The sequence below is a fragment of the Panthera onca genome, chromosome A1 (assembly GCF_046562875.1).
Source record: "Panthera onca isolate mPanOnc1 chromosome A1, mPanOnc1 haplotype 2, whole genome shotgun sequence".
Taxonomy (NCBI): Eukaryota; Metazoa; Chordata; class Mammalia; order Carnivora; family Felidae; genus Panthera; species Panthera onca.
The window spans coordinates 131,064,821-131,088,284 of NC_138339.1; the positions used below are offsets into that span (position 1 = coordinate 131,064,821).

At 35.7% G+C, this 23,464-nt stretch overlaps 1 protein-coding gene across 3 annotated transcripts in view; it reads right to left on the reverse strand.

Moving 5' to 3' along the window:
* The window catches only part of LYRM7 (LYR motif containing 7), a 63,704-nt gene that overhangs the window by 19,200 nt on the left and 21,040 nt on the right, over positions 1–23,464 (reverse strand). Inside the window, exon 5 of one of the 3 annotated variants that reach the window (XM_060637884.3) lies at positions 10,243–14,818. The exons of 1 other annotated variant lie outside the window; for it this stretch is intronic. In XM_060637884.3, coding sequence (XP_060493867.1) covers positions 14,748–14,818 — 71 coding nt within the window. In that variant the 3' untranslated portion in view covers positions 10,243–14,747. Of the gene's footprint in view, positions 1–10,242; positions 14,819–17,556; positions 17,660–23,464 lie in introns of those variants that run through there. One more of the 3 variants, XM_078451298.2, reaches the window with a different exon arrangement.

The following is a 23,464-nucleotide window of genomic DNA, read 5'->3' on the forward strand; positions in this document are numbered from 1 at the left end:
ACAGTGGCGCCCCAGTGGCTCATTCGGTTGAGCATCTGCCTTCAGCTCGGGTCATGATCTCACAGCTGGTGAGTTTGAGTCCCACATCAGGCTCTGTGCTGACAGCTCAGAGCCTGGAGACTGATCCGGATTCTGTGCCTCCTTCTCTCTCTGCCCCAACCCACTCGCATTCTGTCTCTGTCTCTCTCAAAAATAAATAAACATTTAAAAAAAATTAAAAATAAATAAATAAAAATAAACGTTAAATTTTTTAAAAATGTCCTGTTTTTCATTCTAATTGATATTTAAAAATAGTGTTAGCTGTGAGTTATTTTATAACTGTTTACTTCTTTAAGATATTAAAAGCACGTCATCTTATGTATTTATTGTCTTTTACCAACCACTTTCTAATAAATTACTTTTTATATACTTAAAACTTTTTAATCCCGTATAGCAGTAATTACACTCCAACTGCCTCCTTCCTTGCTGGTCTTCCCTGATAGATTGTCTTGTCTTTGAATCTCTAGCACCTATCTTTCAGATTGACCCTGAGCAATTCAGTTATTGTTGGTTGAAAAAATAAAAAAGATCGCATTCAGTTGAAATTAGGAAAAGGATATAGCAGGAAAAAGATTCATAAACTGAAGGCCTGAATCACATTTTGTTGATTAAGATTCCTTATACTCAGAAGCCTTGAGATATTAACATTGGATTGTCAGACAATTGGATTAACATTTTAGGAACTTGTTTGTTTCTGGGGCACCTGGCTGACTCAGTCAATGGAGCATGCAACCCTTGGTATCAGGGTTGTGGGTTCAAGCTTCACTTTAGGTGTAGAGATTGCTTAAAAACAAAATCTTAAAAAAAAAGAAACCTGTTTGTTCCTAGAAAAAGTATCTGGAATTCTCAGGCAACATGTGAACTAAAGCTAATACAGAATTTAACCATTCCACCAACAAAATGCTGAATGAGATTCAATTTCAATTAACTTCAACTTTTAATTTTGAAAAATTTCAAAGCTAAAGAAAAGTTGTCTGCTTAAAAAAACAAAAAAGCCCTCCAAACTTCACCTTTTTTCTTTCTTCCCCTCTTTGACTGTCTTAATGAACTCATGGGTTATTTCATTTTAAAATTTTTATTTAGGGGCGCCTGGGTGGCTCAGTCGGTTAAGCGTCCGACTTCGGCTCAGGTCAGGATCTCACAGCTTGTGAGTTCGAGCCCCACAACGGGCTCCGTGCTGACAGCTCAGAGCCTGAATCCTACTTTGGATTCTGTGTCTCCCTCTCTCTGCCCCTTCCCCACTCATGCTCTGTCTCTCTCTGTCTCTCAAAAATGAATAAACCTTAAAAAAAAATTTTAATAAAAAAAATAAATAAAAAATAAAATTTTTATTTATTTTTATTTTATTTTTTAAAGTAGTTTCCATACCCAACATAGGACTCAAACTCAGAACCCTGAGATCAAGAGTCAGATAATCAACCTACTTGAGCCACCCAGGTGCCCCAGAATATTTTATTTTTAATTTATGTATAAGTCCATTATAGTATAATTGTTATTTTTGATCCATAAATTGTCCCAAACTTGGAGCTCCTGGGTAGCTCAGTTAGTTAAGTATCCAACTTCAGCTCAGGTCATGATCTTGCGGTTTGTGGGTTTAAGCCCCGCGTCGGGCTCTGTGCTGACAGCTCAGAGCCTGAAGCCTGCTTTGGATTCTGTGTCTCCCTCTCTCTCTCTGCCCCTTCCCTGCCCACACTATGTCTTTCTCTGTCTCTCAAAAATAAATAAACGTTAAAAAAAAAAAAAAACTGTCCCAAATTTGACTGAAGAGTTCCTTCACTCTGGCTTGTGGGTCCTTTTAACATTACATCATTACTCTTTTAGCATTTCTTTGCATTCTGGCTTATATTACATGGCTGAGCTCATAGGAAATGAAAAGAAATTCCCATTTGCTAGAAAGAAAAGAGAACTGAAAGTCAAAGCAGATTGTAATTGTAAGGTGACACTGAGGTAGCCTAAAAGGCTGTGAGGTGACCTGGAAATAGACCTTACTTAATAGCTAGAGGCTTAGATTTTATTTCCAGCATATCACAGGTGATGAGTCCCTGGACTTGGGTGTAACAAAGAGTAGAACTGAGATCTCTGTATAAAGCAAGTCCCCTTCAAAGTACCATGAAAGAGGACTGAAAAACTATTCATAAGGCCAGAGAGAGAGAGCAAAGATCCAGGGACTCTGGGTGGGGGAAAAATCACTGGTGAGAGAAGAAAATCACCATGCCATTCACTGATTCAGGATCAATTCTAAATGACCTGAGTGGAATGGAAATCTCCAAGTTACTCTTGGGGTACCTGGCAAAGTCACGCATAAAATCTCTTCGGAGGAACACTCCCATAATTTACAACTCCACATTTGACCATAAGAGAAATAACAATTGCCATTCAAGATATACACATTATCAAAAAATTATAAGACACATGAGGAAAGACTGTCAAGAACAAAAAGGAGTATTGACAATCTAGACAGATGATAGAATATTCTGAGAGAGACTATAAAATTAGTATTTTTAAATGATGAAAGATATGAAGAACTAGGATTACAGAACAAATCACTGTGCAAAAGGAATAGTGTATTTAATATAAAAACCAAACATTATGACTAGAAATGAAAAATAGTCACTGAAATTACAAGAGAAATGCATGGGTGTTAATAAACAACAGATCAGATACTGATGAAGAAAGTGATAGTGAACTAGAGCAAATACTAAACCAGTAAAACTGAGCAAAGTACCAGAATGAAGCACAATGAGAGATACCTAATAGGAGCCCCCACTAAGCAAAAAACTGTAGAGAATGTTTGTGAGTTAATGAAAATATAGGGGATGAAAAATTTCCAAAATTGAAGCATGACATGAATCTTCAGAAAGATGAAGTACACCAAAGTTGAGTAGGATAAACAAAAATAAAATCTCTACCTAGAATACCAAAGAAAACACAGAAGTCTTAAAATCAATCATAAAGAAAGGACAGATTAGCCAAAAGGGACTGCAATTAGATTGCTAATAAATGTCTCAGCAGTAAAATGAGGTTAAAAGACAACACTATCTGTGAAGTGCTAAGGAAAAAGGTGCCAACATAAAATTCTTTAAAAAAAAATTTTTTTTTAATGTTTATTTGTTTTTGATAGAGACAGAGACAGAGCATGAATGGGGGAGGGGCAGAAAGAGAGGGAGGCACAGAATCCCAAGCAGGCTAAAGGCTCTGAGCTGTCAGCACAGATCCTGTCGCGGGGCTCAAGCTCATGAACCTCGAGATCATCATCTGAGCTGAAGTGGGACGCTTAACCGACTGAGCCACCGAGGTGCCCCTCAGCATAAAATTCTGTACCTAACTAAACTTATTCAAGGGAAAGGCTGAAAATAAATACTTTCAGACACAGATATTCATTGAAAAAACTATTAAGAACGTATAGAATAAAGAAAGTATATACATTCAGAGGGTTATTTGGGTCTATCTCTGTGGTCTATCTTCTGGTCAACTGCTACCATTTTTCAGTTTTTTCACCAATACTACACTTAGAATCACTAAGACTTTATAGTCTTTTTTAACAGCTTTATTTTATTATAACTGACATATATGGTAACTACACATATTTAAAATGTACACATGAAATTTGTACATACATGTGCATGCATCCATCAAATCATCACTACTATCAAGAAAATGAACATATACATCACCCTCCAAAGTCTCCTCATACACGGTTTGAGTTCCTCCCACCATCCCTCTCCATGCCCTCATCCTCTGGCAACCAATGATCTGCTTTCTACCACTATGGATTAGTTTGCAGTTTCTAGAATTTTATATAAACAGTATCATAAAATATGTACTTGTTTTTGTCTGGTTTCTTTCACTCATAATAAAGTATTTTGACATTCATCTATTCGTTGCATGTAGCAATAGTTCCTTTCTTTTTATTCTAGAGAAGTATTCCTTTGTACCAAAGGAATATACCAAAATTTATTCATTCATCTGCTTCATGGACATTTGGGTTGTTTCTAGTTTGGGGCCATTACAAATAAAGTTGCTATAAATAAGGTTTTATTTTATTGAGATATAATTGACATATTAGTTTCAGGTGTACAATGTAATTATTCAGTATTTGTATGTATTGTGAAATAATCACAATAAGTAGAATAACAGTAAGTCTAGTTAACAGTCACCACCACACATAGTTGCACTATCTTTTCTTGTGATGAGAACTTTTATTTTCTTAATTAATTTTATTAAAAAAATTTTTGAGAGAGAGAGCCCACAAATCAGGGAGAGGGGCAGAGGGAGGGAGAGAGAGAGAGAGAGAGAGAGAGAGAGAGAGAGAGAGAGAATCTCAAGCAGTCTCCATGCTCAGCGTGGAGACTGATTTCATGATGGTGACATCATGACTTGAGCCGGAATCCAAAGTGGGATGCTTCACTGACTGAGCCACCCTGGTGCCCCATAATGAGAATTTTAAAAATTTACTTCCCTAGGATATTTGAAATATACAATATTATTAACTATAGTTAATGTATAACTATATAATATATATATCTATAATTTATACATATAATTTTTATATATTATATATAAATTATATATATAATTAATGTAATGTTGTACATTACATCCCTGTGATTAATTTTTTTTTACAACTATAAGTTGTACCTTTTGACTACCTTTGATTACCCATTTTGTCCACCCCTACTCCTTGACTCTGGCAACTACCAATCTGTTCTCTGTATCTATAAGTTCAGTCTTTTTGTTTTCAGAGTACACATATAAGTGAGATCACACATTGTCTTTCTCAGACTTATTTCACTTAGCATAATGTCCTCAGGGCCCATCCATGTTGTGGCAAATGGCAAGATTTTATTTTTTAATGGCTGAATAAGTTTTCTCTATATAACACAAATACCTGCACCACATTTTCTTTATCCATTCATACACTGACAGACACTTAGGTTACTGGAAATACACTGCAATGAACATGGGGCGCAAATATCTTTTCGAGCTAGTGTTTTCATTTTCTTTGGATAAATACCCAGAAATAGAATTGCTGGATTGTATGGTTGTTTTATTTTTAATTTATTGCGAAACTTCCATACTGTTTTTACAGAGTGGCTCCACCAATTTACATTCTACCAACAGTGTACAAGGATTCCCTTTTGTCCACATTCCCACCAAAACTTACTCTTGTCTTTTTGATAATATCCATTCTGAGAGATATGAAGTGGTATCTCATTGTGGCTTTGATTTGCATTTGACTGAACAGTGATGTTGAGCACCTTTTTGTGTAACTGTTGTCCATTTGTATGTCTTCTTTGGAAAAACATTCAGATCCTCTGCCTGTTTTTTAAATTGGGTTGTTTTTTTCTTGCTCTTGAGTTAAGTTCTTTATATATTTTTGGATATTAGCCCCTTATGAGATATGCTTTATAAATATTTTCTCCAATTCTATAGGTTATCTTTTCATCTTGTTGATGGTTTCCTTTCTTGTGCAATATAATATAAATAAGTCTCCACGTGGATAAATGCTTTCATTTTTCTTATGTAAATACCTGGATTATACTGGGAGTATATGTTTAGCTTCTTAGTAGTTTTTCAAAGTTGTTCAGCCATTTTGCATTCCCACCAGCAATGTATGGGGATTTCAGTTCCTCTGGATCCTTGTCAGTCTGTGGTATGGTCACTCATTCTAATTTTAGCTACCAGAAAAGGTGTATAGCAGTATCTAATTGTGATTTTAATTTCTAATGACTAACGTTGAGCATCTTTTCATGTGCATATTTTCCACTTTTATAACTTAATTTTTTTGATAACTTGATAATTTTTTCAAATATTTATCTGTTTCAAAAATTAGCTTGTTCCCTGATTTTAAGAGTTCTTTATATATTTGGGATACAAATTCTTTATCAGTTTATGATGTGTGAATATTTTTTCTCAGTCTGTGGGTTATCTTTTCATTCTCTTACAGTTACCTTTCACAGAGCAAAGTTTTTTAATTTTGATAAAGTCCAGTTTATTTTTTCTTTATGTATGGTGCATTTTGTGTTATATCTAAGAAATCTGTGTCTAATCCAAAGCCGAAAAAGATTTTCTCCTGTTACTTTATGAAGTTTTACAGTTTTAGGTTTTATATTTAAGTCTATGACAAATTTTGAATTAATTTTTATATATAGTGTTAGGTATGGATCAAAATTCCATTTTTTGCATACGGATATCTAATTTTACTCTTCTGTTATAGCTGATTTAGCTATTTATGGACCTTTATTATTCCTCATAAATTTCTGAGTAAATTTTATTAGTTCGTCAAAAAATCCTACAGCAATTTCAACTGTGATCACAATGAATTTAAAGATCAATTTGGGTAGAATCAACATGAGCATAACTTTCTCCAATTATTTCATTGAAATTCTCTTGCCTAAGGGATCAAAACCACCTTCATGCTTCTAAATCCTACTGGAATTTTTAAATTGCAATTACACTGCAATCATTCCCTCTACAATGAAACATTTTTTTCACTTGGCTTCCAGGACTCTACACCCGGGGTCAAAAACTTGTTCTGTATGGGAACGGATAGCAATTTTAGGTTTTATGGAGGAAATTACTCAATGATGGCATTATAGTATGGAAGCAGCCATAGAAAACATGTAAATGGACAAGTGTGGTAGTATTCCAATAAAATGTTACTTACAAAAAAAGGCAGTGGGTCAAATTTACTCTGTGAGCCACAGTCTGCCAACCTCTATTCTACCTTCTTTTTGTTTTCCTCCTACCTTACTGGAAATTTTTCTGTTTCTGGTGCTTGTTGTTCTTTATCTCCTTAACCCCAACACTGGAGTATCCCAGGACTCAACTTTCCTTTTCTATCTAAATTCAATTTCTTGGTGATTTCATCCAGTATTATGGTTTTAAGTACTTTATCTGTATTAATGGTTCCCAAATATGTATTTCCAGCCCAGACAATTTCCTGAAATACAGAGGTTACATTTAATGTCTTATTAGCATCTCCACTTGGATATCTAATAGGCATTTCAATCAATACATGTCTAAAACTAATTTCCTGATTTTTCACAAACTTAGTCTGTTTTTAACCATAGTAATTGATAGCAACAATGTATTTCTAGTTGCTCAGGCCAAAACTCTTGGAAATTATCTGACTCCTTGTTGTCTCACTTCACATAACAACACCATGAGCTCTATGAAAATATACCCAGAATTGTGCCCCTTCTCACCACTATAAGTGCTGCCACTGTGGCCTAAGCCATTATCACCTCTTATCTAGATTTATTCAACAGACTTCTAATTCATATCCCTGTAATCAACCCTGCCCCATAGTCTATTCTCAGCACAAAAGCCAAAGTGAGCTCTTTAAGACTTAAAATCAGATATCACTTCTCTTCTCGAAAATCATCTAATGGCTCTCATTTTGATAAGAGTGAAAACCATAGTCTTTGTAATAGCCCAAATAACCTGGCATCTACTCCCCAGCTCTTTCTATCATATCATTTCTATGACTGCATCTACTACTACTCTTTCCGTAAGTCACTTTCCTCCTGTCACTGGGCTTTCTTCCATGACAGTAGGCATGAGCCAGTGTTAGGAACCTTGCACTAGCAGTTTGCTGTAAGGGAAAACTCTCCCCTTACATATATGTATGTCTAGATCCCTCATACCCTTGTCTTTGCTCAACTATCACTTTCTTGGTGAGACCTTCCCTGATCACATTTAAAATTGCAACACCTTATTGTTCCCAGCTTCCCTATCTCCCTTTCCTGCCTTATCTTTCTCCACATTACGTATCACCTTCTAATTTACTTGTTAATTTTGCCTATCATCTGTCTCTCACCTCCATAAGTAAGTTTCCTCAGGGCAGTGAATTAGTGAATTAAAATATGGCAGTTTGAAAAAAAAATATGGAAGTTTGAGAAAGATTTACATGTAAAGTCACTATTTATAAAACTTTGAGTGTAGGGGAACCCATGTGGATAGTAGCAGATAAGCTGTTGCAACCCCAGGCCTAAAAAGGAAAGGGAAGCTCTTACGCAAACTGGAAGGCAAGAACTGTACAGAACCCACCTTGAGAGAAGCTTTGAGGATAGTACAGCCTGAGGCAACTTCTCAGGGATACAGTCAGACAGATAAATAACTGCCCTCATTTTCCTCCCTCCTGATACCTGCCAGCATCCCCCATTAGCCCAACCAACCAAAAGTCAGAAAGTACAGAAGCCACTTGGAGCTGGTTTACACAGTCAGTCCTCACAGAGGAGGCTGAGACCAGGGTCAAGAAAGGAGGAGAGTGGCTCTAAAATAACAAATAGAAGACAAGGCAGGCATTTTTGTTACTTGGGTCCATGTTTGTATCATACAATAGGTTTATAGTAAATGAGTGTCTAGGTCTCTGTTCAAAAAAGAGGGAATGATTGATTATGCCAACTGCTACTGAGAGGATGAATAAAATAAGAACTAAAAACTGACCTTTGGACTTCTAAGTGGAGGTCACCAGTAACTGGGACAAGAAGGGTTTGATTGCAGTGGTAGAGATTAAGCCTTGAGTGGGGTCTGTATAAGATAGAATGGGGAGAGAAGTGCTGATAAGGACAGAAACCTCTTAGTAAAAACTGCAGAAAAATGTAGTGTTGAAGCTCGAGGGCAGAGGTGGGTTCAATAAAGTTTTTTTTAAACAAAGGAAATATTCTGGAATGTTGAATGCCATTGAGAACAATCCAGTGGGGGGGGGGGGGGAAGATTTGGGGGAGAAGAGGGATAATTGTAGAAACCAAGTCCGTAAATAGCTATGTCCTTAAATGATTCTAATATATTGTAACTTGAGATATGATCAAAGTTCTTTTACACGTAATCAGAAAAAGGATGGGTTATCCAATAAATGATCCTGAGGCAAAATTTTCCAATAAAAAAGGTAAAACTAAATCCCTCCCTCATATATAAATAAAAATAAATTCTAGATGGCATTAAGTCCCAAATATAGAAAGCAAAACCTTAATGTTCAGAGGAAAATGTTTTAGAACATCTTTATGCCTATGGAGTATAAAATATTATTTAAAAAGGTACAAAAGCAAAATTAATAAAAAATCTTTTAAAATGGATACACTAAAATAAACTCCCATAATACAGGTTGATGATAAACAGTGTTAAAAGACAAGTCACGTTATGGAAGAAAGCATTTACAGATAACAAACACAAGATTAGTACCCAGAACATATAAAAAGGATTAGTGAGAAATAGCCAGACAATCCAAAAGAAAAAGGAGGACAAAGGATATGAACACACATTCATAAAGGAAAACTGTAATGACCAGTAAGTACAAGATGATCTCACCAGTAATACAGAAATCCAAATTAAAACATGATACCATTTCATGGGGCACCTGGGTGGCTCAGTCGGTTGAGCGTCTGACTCTTCGTTTTGGCTCAGGTCATGATCTCAGGGTTTTGTGGGTTCAAGCTCTTCACCAGGCTCTGTGAGGCAGCATGGAGCCTGCTTTGGATTCTCCCTCCCTCACTGCCCTCCCCCACTCGTACTGTCTCTCTGAAAATAAATAAACTTAAAAAAAAATGATACCATTTCATATCCAAATATTTGACAAAAATGTGAAAAGTCCTATATAACACTAACAGTGAAGATATGGAAAAATGGGGCTTCTCATACACTGTTGACTAGAATATAAAGTGGTACAACTACTTTAAAGAACAATTTAAGAGTTACCTGGGTGGCTCAGTCAGGTGAGCAACCAACTCTTTATTTTGGCTCAGATCATGATCCCAGGGATGTGGGATCGAGCCCTGCCACTGGGATCCATGCTAAGTGTGGAGCCTGCTTAAAATTCTCTCTCTTCCTCTGCCCCTCTTCCCTGCTTGTGTTCTCTAACATTAAAAAAAAAAGAAGAAGAACAATTTAAAAATTCTAGCAAGAACTGAGTATGTACATACCCTATGACTCAACGGTTCTGTTTCCTTGTGTATATTCAGGTAAACTTTGGGTACAAAATCCACATGCTGGAATCTTTGGTAAATTTGTTTGCAATATCAAAAAACAAAACAATACTACTGTTCATCAAGAGACATGGATAAACTAGTTTATTCTTACAATGGAATAAGACATAAAAGTAAAAGACCTAGCTATTTATGCAACAAAATAGATCTCATATAAAAATTTTTTAAAAATAATCTCTAAAACCTCATGTATGATGAAAATAAGCTCGAGAACACATAAAGTATAACACCATTTATTTTCATTTTAAAACCACAAAACAACACTATATATTGTTTTGAACACATGCACATTTGGTAAAAGTATAAAAACAAGTATGGGAATGATATCCATGAACTGTAAAACAGTAATTATACCTGAAAAGAGGCAGGCGAAAGAAAAGAGAGGTGGGACTTTAACTTTTTAAGGTTTTGTGTCTTACAAAGAAGGAGCTCTTTAAACAAATATGGCAAAATGTTAACATCTGTCAAATGTGGGAATTAGGCTCATGAGTGTCTCATACACTAGATGCTGATATCTGAACTATTTGATAATTAAGTTTTAAATAAATCACTAGGGGCGCCTGGGTGGCTCAGTCGGTTAAGCGTCCAACTTCAGCTCAGGTCACGATCTCGCGGTCCGTGAGTTCGAGCCCTGCATCAGGCTCTGGGCTGATGGCTCAGAGCCTGGAGCCTGCTTCCGATTCTGTGTCTCCCTCTCTCTCTGCCCCTCCCCAGTTCATGCTCTGTCTCTCTCTGTCCCAAAAATAAATGTTAAAAAAATAAAAAATAAAATAAATAAATAAATAAATCACTAGCAGCTTAAGTACTGTCCTTTAAAAATTATACATTGATACACTCACTGTAAAAAATATTTAAACATGCAAGAGTTATCCTAATAAAAATCCTCAATTTATCAGTCCTTTCATCAAATCTCATTTTCCTACCTACCTACACTTGGCCCTTGAACAATATGGGGGTTAGGGGAGCTGAACTTTGTGCAGTCAAAAATCCACATATAACTTTTGATATGCCTCAAAACATAACTAATAGCCTACTTGTTGGCCTTAACAGTAACAGTTGATTAACACATATTTTATACAAGCATTATATACTGTATTCTTTAAAAAAAAAAAGCTAGAGAAAATATTAAGAAAATCATAAAGACAAGAAAATACATTTATAGTATTGTACTCTATAAAAAAAAGTCTATGTATAAGTGGATCTGTGCAGTTCAAGCCCTTGTTGTTCAAAGGTCAACTGTAGTAACATTAAGCATGTATATTTCTATTCATTTGTATATACAGTAAAACCTTGGTTTACAAGTATAATTCATTCCAGAAACATGCTTATAATCCAAAGCACTTGTATACCTAAGTGAATTTCAAGAACCATCGGCTCAGTTGTGATGTGACATTCGGCATCATGTACTACACATACTGCAGAACATTTCTCGTTTATCAAGTTAGTATTTATTAGAAATGTTTGCTCGTCTTGTGGAACACTCACAGAACAAGTTACTCGCAACCCAAGATTTTACTGTATATGCACAAACCTGTGCAAAGTAGTTCTTTTGTATGTAAATGGATTCATAGAGAACATATATTCTGTGACTTGCTTCTTTCAGTTGACAATATATATATTTTGCATCAATTTTTGAACTGTTGTGTAGTATCCCAGAACTCTATTTCCTTTAATTCTCCGCCCCAAGTTTGGAAATTTAGGCTATTATCAATTTTTTTTAATTATAAATAATGTTACAGAAATTTCTGTAAATATATCTGAGTGTTCATTTATTAGCACTCCTGTGTGCTACTGACATAAAGACTGAACAATATATTTAAATTTTGATGTCAATTTTCCTTTCAAAAAAGCCCTATCACTTACATCCTTTCCAGAAATATGAGATTGCCCATTTCCTCACACCCTATGACCTTTAAAAATATTGGGTATCTTGAGCTTCTTTAGCTTTTGCAAATTTGATGAACAAAATTGTTTCATTTTGTTTTAATTTACATTTCTCTGATCACTAGTGAGGCTTAATATTTCTTCTTCTGTGAACTTTTAATTTATATCATTTGATCATTTTCCACTGAGTTATCTTTTACTGAGTCATAGGAACATTTACATCTTAACTATCTTTTTAATGTTTACTTTTGAGAGAGAGACAGACAGACAGAGACAGACAGAATCTGAAGCACGCTCCAGGCTCTGAGCTGTCAGCACAGAGCCTGACATGGTGTCTGAACTCACAAACTGCCACATCATGACCTGAGCTGAAGTCTGAAGCTTAACTGACTGACCACCAAAGCGCCCCACATCTTAACTATTTTAATCATTATGTTGGTAGCAAGTATCTTCTGTAAACTTTATTTATAGTAGCTTTCACAGAGTGTACAAGTTATATATTTTTATTTAGACAGACTTCCAATCTTTGGGGATTTTGATAGGTAACATTTAAAGAACTGTTCACTTCCATAATTTTCAATTGTCCCATCTAGGAACATAGTATATCTTTCATTTTTAAGTTACAGCTTTTTTTAAAAAAAGTCCATTTCCTTTTTTTTTTTTTAATTTATTTATTATCTGCTCAAGGAGGACAGACAGAGACGGGATAGAGAATCCCTAACAGGTTCTGCACTGCAGTGCGGGGCCCAATGCAAAGCTCAATCTCACAAACCATGAGATCATGACTCAACCCAAAATCAAGAGTTAGCAGCTTAACCAACTGAGCCATCCAGGAACCTTTAAAAAATCTATTTCTATTTTATAGTTTTGTTTGCTAATATAAACAGGATCTTTTCTCTTATATATCTAAAACATGTATCTTGGAGAAAATCTCAAAGCCACTACTTTAATAAAATAAACCTATGAATTATTAACCTCTATTGCTCTTAATGGTAACTATTAAAAAAAAAACAAACCCTGTTGAGATATTTAAATTAATGTGAGTGAAGAATTGAACAAGGGAATTAAGATTAAAGAGAGAAAGCTAAGAACTGCTAAAACTGTTCAATAATACGGAAATAATTAAAATATGTTAAATTAACCTAGGTCAGGCAACTTTCCTTAAAATATATAATATACTTAATGAAACAGTAGTAAGTCAGGAAAATTACCAGTGATGGTATTATGACAACTTTCAGCATACTTTTATAAAGGCACATTTCAAATAGCAAACAACTTTTATTTTTATGTAGGTATAATTTCCACATAAGTAACAAATATACATAGGAGATGAAAAACTAACATAGCAAATCTTTTGACATGTATAAACCATTTCACAGACTACTAACTACTCTCCTCAAAAGTATTAGAAGGCATTAAAGATAGTCAATGGCTTAATGTTAAGTATAATATGTCTAAGGAATTTAGAAAAATCTTTGATTTTCTAAAATTAAATTATTTTATTATGTTTTAAAATTAAATTATGTTAAAACCTAACATTTCATATCCAGAATGGATATATCCATGTTTTGCCAACAAACAAAGCTTGCATCAAGAATCTTGCAAACATTTTACGGGTGCGTGGGTAGCTCAGTTGATTAAGCGTCTGCCTCTTGGTTTCAGCTCTGCTCATGATCTTACAGTTCATGGATTCGAGCCCTGTTGTCAGAGCAAAATCAATTTTGGATTCTCACTCGCCCTCTCTCTCTCTCTCTCTGCCCCTCCCCTGTTTGTGCTCTCTCTCAAAAATAAATATTAAAGAAAAAAAAAGAATCTTGCAAAAATTTAAAACTCTGTATTGTTATTGGGAAAACTTATCAGGGAATTAGGAAAGAACACACTGTTCACTAAGAACAGAGAATGGTAAAGACACACAGATAAAAGAAAAACAAGAAGATTATTAAATACAATTTTATAATTCCTACCATTAGAGGGTACAATGACAAACTGTTCTGTGATATTCCCAATCTTGTCAGGGAGGGATGGGACATGTGGGGAAAAAAAGCCATTTAAGTTTATTGATTAAAATGGAAAGAATGGAGCCATGTGTTACATTTTCATTATAAAGTCTAGCTATGTCTAAGTACAGCTATTTCTACTAAGGCTATATTATATAGTTTGATCAAGGGTCACTCCTTCCTAAAAAAATTCGGATTTATTCCACAGTGATCCTAGGTGATTTTGATATTTTATTCATCTATCTTCAGAAGACTTATGAAAAAAAATGTCTTTACAGGAACAGAGAGATACTCTACCTCTGAAACGAAAGTGTATAATTATTTTTTAGAATAATTACAGAAATAATGTCAATGCTTTACAGGAAACAAAGGCTGCTTTCTATAGAGAGTTGGTATATGCTATGATTTTTTACTAATTTAAGGTTTGTGGGACTAATCATAAATTTAATCTAATAATTTTAATCTAACAGTTTCATTTCACATGGGAGGAAAACCCACCAACTTGTCAAAACACTGCACTCTTAGTTATGGTGAGACTAAAATACTCATCAAGGTCAAAGAGAAATGAGTATGACATGCCTCCCTAAGCGTTCATTTTACTTTATAAATTTTGATTTTATATGCAAATTACAGGTCTTCTTATCTAATGCTGTCTAGAAATATTTAACTATGTTCTGCAGTTTTCAGCAATGTTCTTTTAATGTGAAATTTAATTATGATGCAATACTTCATTCATTTTCAACAGGCCAGTTCTAAGAGGAATATTTCCATTTCCAAAACTTTTGCCAGAGTTATATATTTAAGATTAAAAACTACAAAGCTTGAGTTTATCCTAGAAAACTCATTTTTTCTGAGTTGGTGCATCACAGTATGGCACATTTTCTATAAGGAGTTCTTTCCTAGGGACCAATTCTGAAAGAAAAACAAAAAGAGTAATTGACATCATGAAAATGAACATACATTCATTTCCCCCTAAACTTTTTAACAGTAAAATATTGAATTTTAAGGTAGATCTTCCATAAATACTTGCGTTAATTTCTAGGGTGAAGTCCTTGATTTTAAATGGAAACTGTTAACAGAATTCTCATTTCAGATTATATTAAAACATATATGATCAACTGAACCTTTTATCATTTATTAAATATAACTAATTACGTGAACAGAATTAGGCTAAAGCACATTATCACCTATCTGATGACAGATTACTGATAATTAAAATAATCAACAGGAAATTTGTTTAAATGCCTATTATATAAAAAGCAAGACTGTTTCTCTAATTTAAAGATACTAAATTTTACAGAATAGTAGTTCTCACATGGGGGTGTTTTGGGTGGTCACACCAACTGAAGAATGCTGCCTGCATTTAGTGGGTAGGAGCCAGGGATGTATGGGACAATTTGGTGCAGTGAAGAACTATCCTGTTGAAAATGTCAACAGTTCCCCACTGAGAAACACAGTTAAACAACAACAACAAAAAATATGAGTCTTCAGTAACATATCTTGCTGAAGGTCAACTGAGATCCAAAATTTTGAGACCATTGATTTTCCCTTTTTTTCCCTGAAGAGGTTAATTCAGGTATCATGATAAAAAAAAATGCTCACATCACTTTCTATGAAATAACTTGGGTATACTCTGTCAGGTGCCTACTCTGTCAGGGGCCCCTGGGTGGCTCAGTAGGTTGAGTGTCCAACCCTTGATTTCAGCTCAGGTCATGATCCCAGGGTCATGGAATGGAGCCCTGCATCAGACTCCAAGCTGAGTGTGGAGGCTGCTTAAAACTTGTCTCTCTCTCTGTCTCTCTGTCTCTCTGTCTCTCTCTCCCTCTCCCTCCTCTCTCCTCTCTCCCTCTCTCCCCTCTCTCCCTCTCTCCCCTCTCTCCCTCTCTCCCCCCCCCCCCCCTCTCTCTCTCTCTCTCTCTCTCTCTCACTCTCTCTCGGGGCACCTGGGTAGCTCAGCTGGTTAAGCGTCTGACTTCAGCTCAGGTTATGATCTCGCAGTTTGTGAGTTCAAGCCTCGTGTTGGGCTCTGTGGTGTCAGCATGGAGCCTGGAGCCCACTTCAGATTGTCTCCCTCTGTCTCCGCCTCTCCCCTGCTCATGCTCTCTTTCTCTCTCTCTCACAAAAACAAACAAATGTTAAAAAAATTTTTGAAAGAATTCTCTCTCTCCCCCTCTCCCCCACTCGTGCTCTCTGTTTTTGTCTCTCTCTCAAAAAAAATCATGGTCATGAAAGAAAGAAAGATTGAGGAATTGCTTCAGATTAAGACTAAAAAACATGGTGACTAAATGCTATTTGTGTGATCCTCAATGGATCCTAGACCAGAAGGAAAATTTTTTTCTTCTGGTATGGAAGACAAGTTAGGACAAATGAAAACATGCAAATGATACAGTTGTATCAATGTTAATATTGTGGTTTTGATAATTATACTGTGGTTTTATAAGAGAATCTCCTTGCAAGTTTAGCAAATATGTATGAAAGTATTTTTAAGAAATACACTCTTTCTCCAAATATAATCTTAGCGGGCTATCATGATTTTAAAAATGATCATTTGAGGGGCGCCTGGGTGGCGCAGTCGGTTAAGCGTCCGACTTCAGCCAGGTCACGATCTCGCGGTCTGTGAGTTCGAGCCCCGCGTCAGGCTCTGGGCTGATGGCTCGGAGCCTGGAGCCTGTTTCAGATTCTGTGTCTCCCTCTCTCTCTGCCCCTCCCCCGTTCATGCTCTGTCTCTCTCTGTCCCAAAAATAAATAAAAAACGTTGAAAAAAATTAAAAAAAAAAAAAATGATCATTTGGGGGTAAAGAGGCATTATGTCTGCAATGTACTGTCAGAACATCCAGGAAAAAAAATGAGGGAGGAATAATAAAGCAAATGTGGTAAATGTTAGCATTTGTGAAATTTCAGTAAAGGAAGTATCCATACCCTTCAACTTCTCTTGCATCTTTTCTGTAAATTTGAATTACTAAAAAAAAAATTTCTAAAAGGTGTCACTAAAATAAATTTAATTCGAAAGGAAAATATAACTGATCTAACTAAAAATAATGTTCTTATGAGCCAGGTCGTAAATGTGGCTTACTGAAATGAAAACCAGTTAAATAAATATTTTATATCTCATCTGCTTTTACCAAATCTTGGGAGATATCACCAGAGAGCAAATTATAGATTAGGTTTTAACTTAGTAACAATGGCAATAAATTGTTTCACTTATCAAACATATATGTGCCTATTTTATGCTGAACATTACATCATGAAATGAAGATGCAGAGATGAATATATAATAGTCTTTTCAGGACAGCATGGTAACAATAGTTAATAATACTGTATTTGAAAGCTACTAAGAGTACATCTTAAAAGTCCTTATCTCAAGAAAAACAATTTGTAACTATGTAGAGGACAGACATTAACTAGACTTATTGTGGTGGTCATTTTGCCATATGTACAAATATGGAATCATGTTGTAGAAATGAAACTAATAATGTTATATGTCAATTATACTTCAATTTAAAAAAAAAAAAGCCTATTCAGCTTCAAAGAGTCTACAGTCTGGTGGAAAAGACATTAACCAAAAGTACAACAAACAGTAGTTTAAAAAAGTAAGAGATTTAATTTTCTCACATATCAAGAAATACGAATTAAGGCAGTCCTGGGCTACTACGGGTCTTTACTACCACTAAGAAGCCAGGCTCTTTTTACATTCCTGTTGTGCTATATCCTTCATGCGTGGTTTTTGTCTTTACTGCTGCTGTGACATCACATCTGCTCTCCAGGCAAGGAGAAGGGAAAAGGGCAAAAGGTGAGAGCTAGGTTGGTTTATGACTTTTTAACAGGAAAACAATAGCTTTCTTGCAAGCAGCATCCAGTACACAACTGCTTATGTTGGCCAGAAAGGTGTCCTGTCGCCTGAGAAATAACCTTTTTTTTTTTTTTTTTGTCTTGGCACACTGCACCCTGAACAAAAGTTTTCAGCTAGTAAGAAGGAATGGATAGTGAATACAAGTGGTCCACCCTCCTGTCTACACAACATGAATATATACCCTTTGGTGCATACACAGAATATATCCATTTACAACCCCCAAAGTCTTATCCACCAGGTTTAAATCAAGTATTTCTGGCTGATGTACTAGTCTTTCCCTTAGGTCTACCCAGGGCTCACATGGTAGTATAGACACAGCAATGAAAAACTGGAATAGGAAACACAGCAGTCACTGTACCACAGCAAATCCTAAATCCTGCTGGACAGGAAGAGCAAGGACTTCTTGCTTTTGCCAAGCGATATATTCCCTAGTTAGCCAATCTGGCAGCACCTATCCTGTTTTGTGGGAGACTAAAAGACCTTCTCCTGTCCTCTCTTCTTCAAGGCTCCTGGTTCCGTATGCTAGGGGCATCCTTGTCCAGAGGTGGGATACTGGGGAAGATCCTCTTCGTTGAGACTGTGAAGCTTTCACAATCCACTTGCTATTGATATGTGTTCAAGGGTCCAGGGATGGCCTTAAGAGTTAAAGTGAGCTAGCCAGACTTGGGGTTTCTTGGCAATATAATTCATTTAAAAACTTTATAAGCTCCAAATTTATTTTTTTTTTCTAGTCATTTCCATGTATAGGTAGTCATAGGTTTTTAAGCATGAAGATTTTCATTCTTTGGTAATGGCCTCTACGTTCTGCCCATTCCCCAATCCTTAGATTAATGCCTATTTCTTTTTTTTTTTTTTTTAATTTTTTTTAACATTTATTTATTTTTGAGACAGAGAGAGACAGAGCATGAACAGGGGAGGGGCAGAGAGAGAGGGAGACACAGAATCTGAAACAGGCTCCAGGCTCTGAGCTGTCAGCACAGAGCCCGACGCGGGGCTCGAACTCACGGACCGTGAGATCATGACCTGAGCCGAAGTCGGCCGCTTAACCGACTGAGCCACCCAGGTGCCCCTAATGCATATTTCTTAAAGTAATGAAAAACTATAGGCTCCAGTGAGTAAATGCACTGTATATCTGATCTTTGCCTGACAAATGAGAATGGCTTGAGGCAAGGATCTTATTTCATGTCAGAACTCAAAAGCCCCGGCTTGTATTGGCTATAGTGTTAGTAGGTAAGAGCAATTCTCATCTTCAACACTGCAAGACTCTAAATCTAAAGTATAGGATTCTCCATCAGGACACAGACAGAAAAGTGCCCTTAGCAAAACAGCACTTCCTTCCATCTTTGCTTCGTAGCAACTAGCTTAATCTGCATTCATTCTTTTTCAATATTCTGCTGAAAGCAGGAAGATATAACCAGAACACCATGACATTCTGGTTATTTCTCTTATTCCTATAGCTTCAGCTGGTACTTGGTGTGTTTCAAGAAACACTACGAGGCACTTACCTCATGTTTCATCACTACATAACAAAGGCCACCAGCCTAAAGACTGTAAAGGTGAGATCCATAACAGTCATATCCACCTGTGTCTGTGCCTTCCATTCAACTAATCGCACAGCACCTCACTTTTGGTAACAACTTCTGTTGTTCTTAGTTAAAAGTAACAGAAGCTGACTCTGGCTGATTAAGCAGAAAAGGCATTTATTAAAAAGGTTTTTGGTCTAACTCATGCAATTATTGTAAGGGCTTAAGAATCAGGCGTGCTTAAGGCTAAGCTTCCAGGAACAATGTACAAATCCATACCACAAAACTGGCTTGATGATGAAAACTGCTGCTGCCTGTTGGCCCCTACAAGAAACTGCCATCACTTCTATCACCATGGAACAAAAGATGCTACATTTCAGATGCTGCTGGAAACTAAATTTTACTACATCTGCTTCTGCCACCACACCAGTGCCACTTCTGAATCAGTAAATTGACTCTGCCATTACTGCCAGCAAAACAGATTGTATGCCAACCATCTTTTCTCAAGTTCATTTCTGAGTATGAGTGAATGTACTGCACCTATGTCAAATTCCATGCCTGAACTTTATTTTTTTTTTTAACATCTATTTATTTTTAAGAGAGACAGAGCACGAGTGGGGAAGGGCAGAGAGAGAGGGAGACACAGAATCCAAAGCAGCTCTAAGCTGTCAGCATACAGCCTGAGGCTCAAACCCACAAGCTATGAGATCATGACCTGAGCTAAAGTCAGATGCTTAACCGACTGAGCCACCCAGGTGCCCTTCCATGACTGAACTTCAAAGAAAACCAAGGAACTGAATTTTCCAGATTCTTATAAAAAAATTTTTTTTAATGTTTATTTTTCAGAGACAGAGAGAGACAGAATATGAGTAGGAGAGGAGCAGAGAAAGAGGGAGATACAGAATTTGAAGCAGGCTCCAGCCTCCAAGCTGTTACCATAAAGCCCAACATAGGGCCCAAACCCACAAACCATGAAATCATGACCTGAGCCAAAGTCGGCCACTTAAATGACTGAGCCATCCAGGAGCCCCTGAATTTTCTAGATTCTATAATGGAAATTTAGAACTCACTGAGATGGAAATTTCTGAAACAAAATGAGCAATTCAGAAAGTGGTAAATAACCAGAAAACTTGTCAAATATTCATTACTCCATCCCTTAACCCAATTCACCTTATTAGGTAACCTTTGGAATCAAAAGGTGCCCTACAATAGAATTTTTCTAAAGTAACTGCTAGCACTTTCATTAGGACAAATATATAAGAGGCAGATTTACATGCTGTACACTATTTTTCACTGTAATGTTTCTTTACTGATTATAAAATCCTTGACTTTGTTCTCTATGTTAGATATCAATGTGCCATAACAACATTAAGTTTATTGAAGTTGTCAGATCTTGAAAAAGAACTACATCGAGACCATGATTTATTTCCTGTACTTTAGAGGCCCCTAAAAACCTTATTATGGTCATATGAAATTTATCAGTTAAAGAGTAATTTCTTTTTTTTAATGTTTTATTTATTTTTGAGAGGGAGAGAGCACAAGTGGGGAAGGGCAGAAAGAGAGAGGGACAGAGGATCCAAAGTGAGCTATGCACTGAAAGCAGCAAGCCTAATGTGGGGCTCGAACTCATTAACCATGAGATCATGACCTGAGCCAAAGTGAGACACTGACTGAGTCACACAGGTGCCCCCAAAAAAGTAATTTCTTTTTTTTTTAATCACTTTATTTTATTTATTTTTTGAGAGAGAGAGGGTGCAAGTGAGGGAGGGGCAGAGAGAGAGAGAGAGAGAGAGAGAGAGAGAGACAATCCCACAATGGGCAGAGAGAGAGAGAGAGAGAGAGAGAGAGAAGTGGAGCTCACCCAAAGTAGGGCAGAACCTCACTTTAAGCGGAGCTCAAGCTCACCTGTTGCAGGACTTGAACTCATGAACTGTGAGATCAAGACCCGGGCAGAAGTCAGATGCTTAACTGACTGAGCCTCCCAGATATCCCCAAAACAATAATTTCTTAAAATAAAATCCTTTAACTTATTTATGGCCCAAATAAAAATTTAGGTCAAGATTAAAAATAAATAAATAAGTAAATGAAACAAAAGAGGAAGTAATACTTTCAAACTCATTTTATGAAGCCAGCATTACTCTGATACCAAAACTAGACAAGGACACTACAAGAAAAGAAAATCAGAGGTCAATATCTTTGATGAAAACAGATGCAAAATCGTCAACGAAATATTAGCAAATCAAATTCAACAACACATGAAAAGAATCATGTATCAAGTGGATTAAGTAGAATTTGACAATCAAGTGGAATTTATACCAGGGATGCAAAGATGGTTCAACAGCTGCAAAATACTGTGATACACCACATTAACAAAATGAAGAATAAAAAAGAATCATAGAATCAATGCAAAAGATGCAGAAAAAGGATTCAACAAAATTCAACATGCAGTCATGATTAAAAACTCTCAGCAAAACTGCTGTAGTAGAAACACACCCCAACATAATAAAAGTCACATAGGACAAGCCCATAACATCATAGTCAATGGTAAAAAAAAAACAGAAAGCTCTTCCTCTAAGATCATGAACAAGACAAAGTTGCCTATTCCCACTGCATCTGTTCAACACAGTACTTTTTAGCCAAGTAGCAAAATCTTAATTCATTTCTATATACCAGTACAAACACTGCTAAAATTTGTGGAGATATTTGCTTAAAATAACTTTAAAGTAGATTAAATAATCCAATTTGTTATATCTTGGACATAGGCACAAAGTAGGAAAAAGAGACCCATATATCTCTTAATAGAAAGAATGATGAGGCCATTCTTAAGATAATATAGCACTATATGCTAATTACCATGAAAGGCTCAAAAATTTCAATCTTGTGGGAAAATTAAATTATAAAGAAAACCAAAAAATCAAAAGAAATTTAAACCAGTATTATCACATCTAAAACCAGGCATTTGAAATATATCCAATTTAAATGTTTGAAATAACTTAATTTTTATTCATATAAATAAATATTATTTTATTCAAATAATAACATTTAGAAGGGACTACCTGTATAAAATGTTGGCTATACTACACAAAAGCTCTAAAGATCATTATTAAGATTAAAGGTAATGATTAAAATTTGCAATTTAGAGTAATGCAAATTTTATGTTTTGCATTTTTTTTTTTACTATATTTATTGCCCTTATGAATACAACTCAGATCTAATAATTTCTGATAAATCCTCATGAACTTAAAAATAACTTTAAAGCTTTATAGGGCTTAAATTACTAAATACCAAGACTTACTATGAGACTGTAATAATCAAGACATTAAAGCATATGATGGATCGATAGAAAAACTAATTGCAGAGATTATGAAGTTCAGAAACAATTGAAAGCATATATAGTCATTTTACTTTATAACAAAAGTAATCCTGCAGTACAGTGGGGAAAAAGTGGTCTTCTCTATAAATGCTCGATCAATTGGACATTCACATGTAAAAACATTGTGACAAACACCAAATGATTTCACTTCTATGTAAACCAAACCAAACCAAACCAAAAACACACAGCAATGAACAAAAAAAGCATAAAGAGACCTATAAATACAGAGAACAAACCGGTGGTTGCCAGAAAGGAGAGTAGTGGGGAAATGGGCAACAAGGGGTGAAAGGGAATGGGAGGTACAGGCTTCTAGTTATGGAGTAAGTCACAAGGATTAAAGGTAAATAATAGGGAATATAGTCAATGGTAGTGTAATAGTGTGTTGTGATGAATGGTTGCTACATTGGGGTTAGCATAGCATGGACAGAGTTATCAAATCACTATGTTGTAAAACGGAAACTAACATTGTGTCAACTATGCTTCAACTAAAAAAAAATCTTGACCCCCTAGCTCATACCATATACAAAACCCAACTCCAGGTGATATAAACAACCAAATGGAAAAGATCAAACATTAAAGCTTTTGGAACAAAGCATAGGAATATCTCTTCATGACCTTGCTTGAGACACACAAAGATTTTTTAAACAGGACAGAAAAGTATCAACCATAAATGAAAAAACAGACAAACTGGATTACATTAAAATTACGAACTTCTCATCAAAAGGCAACATTACCAAAACCAAAGGCAAGCCATTAAGTAAAAGATTCTTGTAATACATAGATCTAAGAATGTATATTCAGAATATACAAAG